Source organism: Canis lupus, chromosome 31 (genome assembly GCF_003254725.2).
Source record: "Canis lupus dingo isolate Sandy chromosome 31, ASM325472v2, whole genome shotgun sequence".
Taxonomy (NCBI): Eukaryota; Metazoa; Chordata; class Mammalia; order Carnivora; family Canidae; genus Canis; species Canis lupus.
In genome coordinates, this window is record NC_064273.1 from 27,077,596 (window position 1) to 27,090,909 (window position 13,314).

The 13,314-nt window shown below is 34.6% G+C and overlaps 1 protein-coding gene across 3 annotated transcripts in view; it reads right to left on the reverse strand.

Annotated features, from left to right (window-relative positions):
* SCAF4 (SR-related CTD associated factor 4) overlaps positions 1-13,314 on the reverse strand; it is a 58,273-nt gene that overhangs the window by 28,633 nt on the left and 16,326 nt on the right. For 2 of the 3 annotated variants that reach the window (XM_049104529.1, XM_025449733.3), the window contains exons 2-7: positions 7,426-7,509; positions 6,501-6,545; positions 4,679-4,840; positions 3,406-3,541; positions 2,951-3,090; positions 1,963-2,139 (exon numbers count right to left, since the gene is read on the reverse strand). In XM_049104529.1, coding sequence (XP_048960486.1) covers positions 1,963-2,139; positions 2,951-3,090; positions 3,406-3,541; positions 4,679-4,840; positions 6,501-6,545; positions 7,426-7,509 — 744 coding nt within the window. Of the gene's footprint in view, positions 1-1,962; positions 2,140-2,950; positions 3,091-3,405; positions 3,542-4,678; positions 4,841-6,500; positions 6,546-7,425; positions 7,510-7,666; positions 7,689-13,314 lie in introns of those variants that run through there. The other variant, XM_049104528.1, reaches the window with a different exon arrangement.

Here is a 13,314-nt window from a genome sequence, read left to right on the forward strand (position 1 = left end):
TTGAATAAAGAAACGCCCTCCATAATTTGGGTGGACCTCAACTACTCAGCCAAAGGCCTTAGTTAGGACTTAGGTTTCCTAAAGAAGGAATTCTCTCAAGACAGCAACAAAGAAACCTTGCCCTGTAGAATTCAGACTCAAAACTGCAACGTTAACTCTTACCTAAATTTCCAGCCTGCCTTCTGCCCTACAAATTTCAATCTGCCAGCCTCCACAACTACATCAAATAATTCCTTAGAAATCAATCTCTCTCTCTCCCCTTTCCCTCTAGTGTGTGTGTAATGAGTTTTTTTTTTTTTTTCCCCTGGAGAACACAGACTAATACATATGCCATAGAGTCTGAAATGGAAGCAGTGTGTGTGATAAACTTGAAAATGAAATATAAAACACATAGATAAGCCTCAAGTATTTAAGTTGTTAAGATGCAGAAAATATATATTAGTGGGACTCAACAGTCCAAATGTCACAGACAGAAACAAATGAGAATTTAAAATTTAATGACAAAAAGTGAGGGAGAAGTGGTTATTTCCAAAAAGTTCAAGATTCAACTATATTGGGACGCCTGGGTGCCTGAGTGGTTGAGTGTCTGCCTTTGGCTCAGGGCATGATCCTGGAGTCCCGGGATCGAGTCCCACATCAGGCTTCCTCTGCATGGAGCCTGCTTCTCCCTCTGTCTATGTCTCTGCCTCTCTCTCTATGTGTCTCTCATGAATAAGTAAGTAAAATCTTAAAAAGAAAAAAAAAAAAAAAAAAGACTCAACTATATTGAACCCGTAGTTCTAAAATAGGTTCCAGATGGAATGAAGAGATAAACACAAAAAAACAAAAATAAAAAACTACCAAAATAAAAAAATACATGTGGGGAGAGTTTTCCTAAACTCTGAAAGAACATACACAAATCTGTTCCAAGCAGATAATTGCTTCTCTTTTTACTTTAGAACTTCCTGTATTATGTTTTTTTCTTGTAAGTATTATTCCTTATCTACTTGAAATTTTATCCAAACTTCTTTTAATCAGTAGTTGTTCAGCAATCACCAAGATATAATGACAACCAGTATTTACCAAATGGGTTCTTAATTTGGACTATCAGTAATAAAATTTTATCTTAAAATCTGGAAAGAATAAAACATTTTAGAGATGATAAAGCTAAAAGATTAACAGTTCTAGGGTTTTCGAACTTTTGTGGTTTTGGCAGTGAGACTGATAAAATGAAATGAGATTTTATAAAGTCATAAGCCCAATAAACAGACAAGACATAAAACAGCTAAGACACAGTGGTCTGGGTTAACATTTCTACAAGAAGCTCTGCAAATCCAGCACATCTGTATCCTTAGTTGCAGCTCCTTAAACATGCCTAGGGCCCAACAACCCAGTTGGAAGACACTGAACCAACAAAACACTCAATTTATACATATGGTAAGTAAGTTCTAAGAGCAAAAAGCAAAAGGCAACTTAAATGTCTGTCAGTAGGGGAATGGCTAAACTGTGTGCTGTGTACATGCAATGGAATACTCCTCATAATAAGCACTCAGTGAAAATATAGATCTATTAACCTTAATGACAACAAAGAGACAAGCAGATTAAGATCAAAACAAGCAAGTTAAAAGATTGTGTATATGTATTTATATATTACACATATATTATGACCAAATAAAAATACATCAACAGGAAGTGAATCCAGAAGAGATATACAGCAAAAACTTACAGTAGTCATCTCCAAGTCTGGGGGTTAATGGTGAAAGCTCTCCTGTTTACTTTTCTACTTCCTATTCATTGAACATTTTTTGCAATGAGTACATATTACATTTATAACTAGGAAAAATAATCCAATGTTTTGTTGTCAAGGGGGAAAATCTTTTAAACCACAAAACAACAAAATGAAAACCCAGAACATAGAGAAGTACTTCCACATTCCAGGTTGAGTGGTATAAACAGTTAAGGTGGGTTATATAAGAAGCCTACCTTGTCAAATGCAGTTTTTTGCTCAGGTGGGGGGAAAGCAGCTTTTTGTTCAGGTGGCTGTGCAGGAGCTGTCTTTAACTGAGCTGTGATAGCCTGGACCTGAGCCATCACAGCATTGTCAATGGCTGGAGACTGTGGTTTTGGAGGCTGCTGAAAAGTCTGAAGGATCTGCTGAAGCTTAAAGAATGGGAAAACTGATAAGCAACATAACAAAGTATAATCGTTGTATCAAAGGTTTATTTACTAGGAAAAAAAAATCTTAAAGGTGACTCAAAATAGCACAGGCACAAAGTAAACTGGAAAAAGAATACTTTTTTTTTTTTTAAGATTTTACTTATTTATTCATGAGACACACACACACACACACACACACACACACACAGAGGCAGAGGCACAGGCACAGGCAGAGGGAGAAGCAGGCTCCATGCAGAGGGCCCGACGTGGGACTCCAGAATCACGCCCTGGGCTGAGTGCAGTGCTAAACTGCTGAGCCACCTGGGCTGCCCAAGAATACATCTTTTAGTAAAGGTTAAGTCTCTTGTAAATATCAGGGATACAATGTGTGTCATTTAAGGTTAAAAATGTAAGCTGACACCCCAGAAAATGACAGCCAAAAAGAGAAATGGTCTTTAGCTTTTCCAAAGGTAAAGAAATGTTTTCTAGAATAATGTAAAAATCATCTCCAATCCAAATAATTTTGAAGTTAATCTGAAAGGCTAGAACCATGAGCAGCGATACCAACCAGTCAGCAGTTCTGAACTTCTCTTCACAGGGGTATTGCTACTGCTCAGTGTGTGGTTCCCTTATTTCTCACCTCCCCCATATTTCCTCTGTTATCCAATGCCATTACCTTCCTAGTGAAGGTTTTTCTAGGTGAAAAGTAGAAATATTTCCTCCCTTAAATGTACTTGTTAGAAATGGAAAATAAAAACTGACAATTGTACACATAACTGCAAGGAATTTATTAATCTTTAGATAGGTAGTTTACCTGTTGACCTTGAGTCGTCTGAAAGAGCTGGGCCACAGCAGCAAAAGCATCAGAGCTAGGCAACTGTGGTACAGTTGGTACAGAGTTTGTAGTGGCTTGGGGAGGTTCAGAAGAAACTTTAACTGGAGGTGGAGGTGAACCTAAATAAGAAAAGGTCATTAAGATCTATGAAAACTTTAATCTTCCAATTTTCCTTTTTAAACTCCATTAAGCTTTTTTATTAAAGTAATATTCCATTCAGTTTAACATATAGGAGAAATAAAGATACTATAGCAAATACATGAAAGAGCATATTTTTATTAGAAATAAGAACTGTGGAAAGAAACCCATACCTTCCAAGATATAAATTCAAATTTCCTTCTTATGGAAAAATTCCACCAATATAAAAAGACTCCAAAATTTCTCATGTACAAAGTTATACCATTCTCTAAGTACACAGATATACTTGGCCATACCTTCATTATTCGTAACATTTTCTGCTACTGGGGCAGCATTACTGGTTCCTGCAGCCATGTCCAAAAGGGGCTGGATAATTTCAATTTTGAATACTCCATTTTTTTGCCAAAGGTTCAGTACACGAACTATTTTGCTCTGTTATGTGCAACAAAACATGAATATACAATTAATATTTGCATAAATAATGTATTATACCTTTAACTAAAAAAGAAATAAATCACTAAGCTAGTATTTCCATGCTAAGTCCACTTCATAAACAGAAAAAATAAATTTATTTTTAGAATTACAACCGGTTAAACTGCTCTAAATCAGCCTTTCTTTAGTAGTATAAACTGGAGTAAAAAACAAAGAAGGGGGAAACAAAGGAGAGGAAACAGAAAAGAAATACAACCTAATCAAAACAAATAGAATAAAAAATTGTTATTTCAAGTTTTCATTATATTTATGATTACAAAGAAATACCATCACTGACAAAAATAGTATCTTAACAAAAGTAAATGAAGTGAAGAAGAATTTCTTCAGGATGATTTTAACAGTTAAAATATTTAAGAAACTGGTCTATAACAGATAGGTAAGTTGCTTTACAGACCAGTACATATGAAGAAGATACAGAGAAGACGTGTTATTCATGGGAATAATCCTTATGTCCTAATCAACAAATTAACTTTTGTATATTTTTTCCCACAAGAACACTCCTCCAAGAATATAAATACAGAATCCACAACATTCAAATTTATACACTGTTTCCTGTAAATGTCTTTATTCTTCATTCTTCAGAGTAGATTTAGCAGTGTGTTTCTCCCACCTATTGGGAGTTCAATTATTATGTCTTTAATGTTTTTCTACCTTTATATAGTACATAATAAAATCAGCTATAAATATGAAGAAATAAATACTGTAGTCTGATTGTTAATGAATAACATTTATGCTACAGCCTCTCAAAATGGTGGGGAAAGCCATCAATTATTGGTCCCTTCCTTCTGAAATAAGCAACAATACGAGTACTGCCTTTCTCTATGGCAGAATTTATCACTCAATTACAAGTAAGTCTTTCCAACAATGTCTTTTTTAAAGCTCCTTTTTCAACAGTACATAATTCCTGAAGGACTTCACAAGAAAATACACAAAGATGAGATGTTCACAACAGAAAACGCTGGGCTTTGTTTCAAGTTCACAAAGATCATCATACAATTCTCTTTCAAATATACATTTAAATAGGCTTAAATATAGAAATAAGAATACAAGTTTTAATTTAAAAATTATTAACTATACCTTATCTTCAGATGGACAAAGATATAAATATTGGAATGTGGCGGTTATGTTTTTAGAGAATCTTGGCCCAAAAACATCTTTATCAGTTCCAAACTGATGACGAGACTGTCGTACAATTGAGTCGATTACATATAATCCAGGAACCTTGTACTCTGGTTTACACTACAAGATAAAGATGCAAGTTAATAAAAGCAAAATCACAATTTGACATCCATTAATCTCCCTTTTTAAAATAAAACTCTGTGTATCTAGTGACTGTTTTCATTTAGAAACTGCTCGAATATTTAGCTCTTCTTGGCTAGCTTACCAAATTTCCCACAGGTCTGTACCAAACTACCAATTCTTTTGATACTTCAGACCCCCAGTATTTTACTTTTCTCTGACCCCTCTAACTCACCACAATTTCCCAGAATCAACATTACTTTACCAATCCCTAAGCCACGTCCACACAAATCCAATTGTTATGATACTCTCTACTCTAATTCATCCTGCTTAAAAAAATAATTTTTAAAATTATCAAGAAGACCATTTTAACATCAATTTTAATTCTACTAAAGTACAGTACCAGAGAAAAGAAAAACTAAAAGGAGAGATCATTTTTGGTCTATCAAATTAACAAGATAAAAAGAAAAGAGAAACACACACCTGTATACATTTCTGGTGGTACAACCTTTATGGATGATGATTTAGCAATAAAAGCAAAGTCTTATTTGATCCAACAATTCTACATTAAGAAATTTATTGTAAGGAAAACAATTAAGATGCATCTAATTTTTTCTTCCAGGCCAGCCACTGAAGTGAAATGTCCAAAAGGAACTGAATAAATTGTGGAAACAATCATGCAATGGAATTTTTTGTAGACATTTTATGATAAATTCAGTGGGAAAAGTAGGTTATCAATGTCAGTGAGGTTCTTTTCTTTAAGATTTTATTTATTCATGAGACACAGGGAGGCAGAGAGACAGGCAGATGGAGAAGCAGACTCCCTGCAGGGAGCCCAATGTGGGACTCCATCCCAGGATCCTGGGATCATGCCCTGAACCAAAGGCAGACAGACTCAATCACTGAACCACCCAAGCATCCGAATGTCATTGGTTTTTTTATGAACGTATGTGTATATAATAAAAAAAGAATAGATCCAAACATAAATATAAGAGTAATTTGGGGTGGTCGCATGTAGGTAATTTAAAATTTTTTCCACTTTACTTATTTGGACTTTGATTTGCTACTATGAAAGCTTCTACTGATCATGTTTTTGGTCTGTTGGGACTCCTAACTCCTACCTCTCAGCTAGTAGTCAAAGGCCATGGATCAAAGACAATGTTACACACATGTATTGGTATGTACTACATGGCACAGCTCCAGCATGGGGGGAGAGGACAGATGTATAAACCTGACAAGACAGATGTGTGCTAATCACATGGTTATAAAACCAGATACAACTGCAAAACTGAAAAATGATTTATGATAGAAGCAGGGAAAAGCTGGAAAAGCTTTACAAAGTGATTTCATTTGAAATACTTCAAGATGAGTTAAAGGTCAACAAAGTAGAGCAAATAGCAGAGGAGGCACATCAAGCTCAGGGAAGAGTCGTGTCAAGTACACAGGAAACTTGAGTGCCTACCTCAGACTAAGCGCTCAATCAAAAGAACTGCTATAAACGTTTGTTAAAAATACAAACCTGAGTAATTAAAAAGAACATCTACTGACAACTTTCTTTGTAGAGTGGCTTTAGAAGCAAGCATGCAAATTTACAATTTACAAAGTAAATTACAAATATTGATCATAACTAAAATGAGATACTAATAAAATGGATAGTTACCTTTTTGATGAACTTTTCTACTATTTGAACTACATGCTTATAAAGCTGAAAAAAATTAGAAGAAAATTACTGTACAATTTATATACTTCTACATTTTCAGTAATGGTATTAGAAAATACTTAAAACCTTATAATTTGCACAATCTGAGTAATTCTCAAGATAATACCGAATGACCCATGACAATCCCTTGTCAATAAGTGAATCATAAATTAAAGAGAACCAAAACAGAAATTACAAAAATCCCTCCAAAAAGGAGGTCTTTTTCTTAGATTCTTAATCAGTAATCCTTAATAAAGCAGTGTATCAGACAACTTTACAAAAGGGATAAAAACAGTGGAACTGGAACTAAATAATGCAGTTTCTAATATGAGTCACTTATTTAAGGTGTGATCTTGAGGAAAACATTTAACTTCATGGAGCCTAAGCTTTTTTTTTTTTTTCTAAATATATGAGGCAAATACTCGGCTGATTTATGACAAGAATTAAGTAAAACAAAGGAAAAAAACCCTTTTCATTCTCCTGTCTACTTCTGTTAATTCAATTTTCTGACACACACACGCAACTATATGAGGCAAAAGATGTGCTAATTGGCTGGACTGTGTTAATCATTTCATAATGTGTTATGTGTATCAAACCAACATGTTCTATTATATTATTAAATATATTCAATTTTATTTGTCAATTATACCTCAGCAAAGCTGAAGAAATATAAAGGGGAAATACTAAACAACAAAAAAGGAAAAAAGCAGGTTTTGAAATAATACGTTACAGTTTGAACACACTCTATTATCATGTGCCTTCAGCAAAAGCTAGTTAGAACTCTTTGATTCAGGCCTAAACTAACAGAATGAATTCTCACATTTCTCAGTTATTTTCAAAATTTCTAAAACATTTTTTGAATTAAATATATTTATTTTATTCTTACCTTAATAGCTTTAATAGCAGCTTTAGTGATAAGAATCATCTTGGCTCGAGAGATGGGAGGTTTCATATCCATAAGTGAAAAGAGCTTAAAAAACGAAAATAATTTAAAAATAAAGGTAAAGTCAGAGGTCAATTCCCTCCAGTCCTACAAAGATAATGTAATTTATTAACTAAAAGAATAACAAACTTTTGGAACTAAGTTGAATAATTTAGCTAGTAAAGAAAAGTGCTTTCCTACATACCTGCATCACTGCTAAGAAAATACAATGGGAAAATACACTAAATAGAACAAAAAAAGAAAAAATATTAAGAAATTACAAAACCTATAACTGAAAAAAATCATAAAATTTTACTGAAGAACACAAAAATAATTTAAATGGAAACCTACTGGGGGTTTCTGGACTAAATGTGGCAACAATATGACTCAATATTTAATGCAAACCTCATTGAGATTTTGGAGAACTTCAAATAATTCTAAGGTTCATTTGGAGAAAGATGTATTCAATCAGGCAAGAAATTTAAAATGCTGGAATTAACAATTTCTTGATTTAATCAGCATAAAAATAGTGCCATATTCAACAAATCTCACAACAGAAAGTCCAACAATCACGTGCTCTCCATGAGATTTAACCACATATACATACTTCTTCCCCCAAAGTTTAAATCCAACCAAGACTTAATGAGAGCCCACAGAGTTACAAAGATAAAATTCTGACATCAAGAAGCTTACATCTTTAAAAATTTTTTTCTTTTTTAAGATATGAGAGAGAGAGTGTGCGCCTGCGCCCACTCATGGGACTCCATCCCAGGACCCCTGAGATCATGACCTGAGCCTAAACCAATAGTCAGACACTCAATCCACTGAGCCACTCAGGTGCCACTGTTTACTTTTGTTTAATCATGGGTATGTACCCTAGGACTTCTAAAAAGGTAATCTGTGGGTTCTTTTCTTTTTTTAAGTGGGCGCCAGCTGCAGTGTGGAGCCCAATGCAGCATGGCCTGAACTCATCTCTAGCTAAGATCAAGGGCTGGATGCTTAACCAACTGAGGCACCCCTAAAAAGACATTATGAAATAATTAAGTTTTAGGGCTTTATATGATATTTCCATTTCTTTCCAAATTATGCTGACATTCCAAATATGGAAACTCTAAGACACAGATCTTTACTAGAGCACTAGGAAGCTAACCTAAAGTACCAAAGTATAAATAGCCCCACAATTGGCAACATATCCTAAAAATTCAGAGGATTTTCACAGCTTTTCACAACTACAAACACAACGGTAATATAGAAAACAGTAAGCATAATATTAGAAAAGGTATGGAATACCAGAAATAATCAATACAAGAACCAGATACTCTGGTTTAAGCAGAGAAAGGTAGAAATTTTCCTTTGGTAATACTAAGATTTAAAAAGAAAATGGGAGAGGGCAGCCCTGGTGGCTCAGCGGTTTAGCGCCGCCTTCAGCCCAGGGTATGATACTGGAGACCCAGGATCGAATCCCACGTCAGGCTCCCTGCATGGAGTCTGCTTCTCCCTCTGCCTGTGCCTTTCTCTGTGTGTTGTGTGTGTCTCATGATTAAATAAATAAAATCTTAAAAAAAAAAAAAAGGGAGAAACACAAAGATATTTACAAAGGGATTTGTTTAAAAAATATGATTCTCTAAATAATGTCATGATTATTATTTATCAATGTAATAAAAATTATCCTTGAGAATAAATGCCCACTAACAGATAACAATTAAAAAGGAAACCGTAAACTTTGAGACTATACAAACTGATGGGAAATGAAAAAACAAACTATTACAACTTAATTCCAAATTATAAAAATGTAAACAATGTAAAAAAAGTATATTGCATGCATTTTTAAAAAAGATTTTATTTATTTATTAGAAACACAGAGAGAGAGAGAGATTGAGAGAGAGAGAGAGAGAGAGAGAGAGGGGCAGAGACACAGGCAGAGGGAGAAGCAGGCTCCATGCAGGGAGCCCAGGATCATGCTCGGGGCCGAAGGCGCCGCCAAACCGCTAAGCCACCAGGGCCGCCCTATTGCATGCATTTATAAAGGATATATTCTTACCATTTACAAGCTATAAAGTTTATTAAGTCAATTGTTTATTACTGCTGTTCTATTTCCTTCTCTGTACCTTAATGTAGAGAAGAGGAATGCAAAAATGTTTATACGTGGATGTTGAGAATGAACAACGAGAACTATTTCTCTGGTCATTAAAAGCTTACAGAATCATATTTTCATGAAGTCTAAGCAAAAGCTAATATTCATTTAATGTACCAAAAAGCACTTGATTATGTCAGCAGCAAGCAACCTGCCATATAAAAACCCCCGCCAACTGAGCACACAAGACAGACTAGTGTGCCATTCAATAAAATACTCCATAACTTGTTAAAAAAAATTAAATTACAGACTACATCATATAGCAGTATAACCATTCATGCAAAAGACCAGCAAGAGAACCCTCAAGTGCTATATCCATTATCTAAGAGATAGTGAAAAAGGTGTTAAACACTTCATGAAGAAAAAGATGACTTTTGGAAGAGAGGAGGGAACCAACATCTGAGTGCCTACAATGTATAAGAAAGAATTAAATTCAGTGATATATAATTTAATTTTATTAACAATTGGAGGAGGTGGGTGATGGGTATTAAAGCAGGTACTTGTGATGGGCACTGGGTGTTGTAAGTGATGAATCATTAAAGTCTACACCTGAAACCAATTTTACCATGTGTGTTAACTAACTAGAATTTATATAAAAACTTGGGAGAAAAAAAATCATATTAACAGCTAACACAGATTATCTCCCACCTGTTCTGAATGATGCCCAGGAAATGGTTTTGAACTATACTTTGTAGATTTTATAGCTCAAAAGTCCTAATAGCACATTCATACCTTTAACACAATGCTGCTAAGGGATTAAATACATACAGGACCTTAACTATGATAGGGAATACAGACAAACTATCAAGCAGGCACCTGTGCCTGTCTATATATATATAGTACTGACTCAGGGATAATGACAAAACATACTGAATATAATTTGGGATGCCTACTGAAATGCAGGCAGATATAAAATTAGGGATCTTGGACACAGAAAAAAAAGGTCCAGGCTAGAAAATGAAAAGTCACAGAATAAAAGCCAGGAGTACAGGTGAGGAAAAATCTGTAGTAAGAAGAAAGCCAAAAACATATACCAAAAATTCCACTGTGGTATAGAGAAAGGGACTGCACAAATGAACATCAGGACAAATACCAGAAATCAAAGGCATTTGGCACGGTCGAATACGGAAAGATGTGCAAATCAAACCTTGTTTGGTGGCTTAAACAGAGAACTGTTTTTGAAAGTGATTTCAAAGTCAACTAGTAAAGAAGTGGCAGTTGAGGGGGTGGAAATGCAGTTTTGGATTATTTTTCATTAATTTAACAAATTTCTGAGGGCTTATTAGGAAGTATCAAGTTCAGTGTCTGGTACATTGAGCCATGTCTCAGTGCCTTACAAATGACCATTCTTAAAATACCTCTTACTTGTAAGCACCATGATGCTTCTATCAAATTTAAATTTTTTAGATGTTCTTTACTTTCCTTTACAAATGCCTTTCTTAAATCTTAAAGTTGAAAATCTGTATTTGATATAATTTATGAAGAAAAATACTACAGGCAGATAAGTTTCAAAACCAGAGATTTTAAAAATTACCTTTTAAAAGCTCAATGAATGTTACTAACATTTTACTGACTTCTTCAAAGCACAAATTTATCGGTGTCTACACCTTTCACAAGGCAAAAAGGTTCCAAGACATTTAGATCAATGCTTTCATTGGATATAGAGACCCAAAAGTTATGCTGAAACTGATACACCTACCTATAACCATGTGCACTGACACCACCTATTTAAATAGAAACACTAATAGCCTTTGTGGTAGTTAGATATTTCAATTCCATTCTACAGATGAAAACAATGAGGCACAAAAGTTCAAGAATCTGCTCAAAACTATAAAGCTAGGGATCCCTGGGTGGTGCAGTGGTTTAGCGCCTGCCTTTTGCCCAGGGCGCGATCCTGGAGACCTGGGATCGAATCCCACGTCGGGCTCCCGGTGCATGGAGCCTGCTTCTCCCTCTGCCTATGTCTCTGCCTCTCTTTCTCTCTCTCTCTGTGTGACTATCATAAATAAATAAAAATTAAAAAAAAAACTATAAAGCTAATAAAGTGGTAAATTTAATCTGTGGTTCACTACTACACAAAGTTCAAGTTCTTTCCAACAACTATCTAACAATAAAGAAATTATTTAATTAATGCTATATTCCATTGGAGGAATGAATAGCACAGACATTAAAGATGATGACAATAATCTTAGGTAAGAAAGAGTTAATTGATATGTTGGCTGAGGAATCTCTCAGAAGTATATGACCTTGTGGTGATCTAAGGTTCATACTATAGTTCCTGAATTTTAAAAAACAAATTTCTGTTAAAGAAATGATCAGAACACAAGATCAATAATCAACGGTCTGGGAAATCTTGACTCTCCCACTTGCTAGCTATGAGAAATTGTTTCTTCATCCGTAAAATGAAAATAATAGCCCCTACTTTTTAGGGAAGTTTTATACAAACAACACATATAAAAAGCACTTAATGCGGCACCTAGCACAGAGTAAGTACACAATAGATGTTACCTACTATTAACACTACACATAATTTTATTGAAAGGAGAGAGAATCCTGAAAATAACCCAGGAGTGTTTTTCAAACTGTGGGTTGAGATATATTAGAATATAAAAATGAGCTTAATGGGTGTGACACAAGTTTTTTAGTGGAATAGAGTAAAAAATAAAACAAACAGCATTGTACACAGCAAGGGTAAGTACTATTTGGTGAAATTTCTCAGTTTTGTGTGTGGGTATGTATGCAAAAGCACCTCTCTATGTAAAATTATATATCTTAGTATAGGGGTGACAGTCAAATAATGTGAAAGGCAATGACTCAGAGAAAAATTCTTTTGTTTTAGAAATGAGGAAAATAAAGCCCAAACCAACTGCTGTCAACTTTCAGTAATGAATAGATTCTTTAAGACATTAACACATTTCTGATAAACAAACTGTGGGGAAAAAAGCAGCACTATTAAGTTAGAAAAAAAATTTCCTACTTTTCAATCAAGTTTAGAATACAGAGTATACATAGAGTAGAAAGAAGGTAAAGATAATTTGGGCTCTAGTTATTTCTGACCAACATCCAATCTCAGCCAACAAACCTCAAGGAAAAAAACCTATTGGCTTTATATAAATGTGTGAGAACCATAAAATTTAATTCCGACAAACTCTACTGGAGAAAAAAAAAATCAGATACTGTAGGTATTCTGCAAAGAGTCAGAAAGACCTGGTTTTGATTCTGGGTCCAGCCATGTACACAATTCTGGGCAAATTACATAACTTCTGTAGGGTGCAGTGTCCTCATATGTAAAAAGGACATGGTAGTTAATCTACTTCAGAGGTTTCAATGAGAACTGAATTCATTTTGGCAGATGGAATGACTAGTGTATCACCTGCAAGTGCTCCAGAAGTATCACTAGGAGCAGCACTCTCCCTATTATAGCCCCTATTCCCAAGAAATGTAATCTGTCAATGAAAACAAGGATATCAAAGCAGCCAGAGAAACCCATGCAATTCTCATATAAAACAGCAGAAGCAGTAGGCAAAAAAGGGTACAAGACCCCCTTGGAAGGCATTAGTAGAAAAAATGTACTTGCTGGAAACAGATGTGAGTTTGGCTTTTTGCTGTCACTAGCTGAGTAACTACAAAAAGTATAAATAAATGTAAACACAGTCTTGCTACATGACATATAGAGAAGATTGAGATACAAAATAGTCCAAAAATTCATCATGATCCCT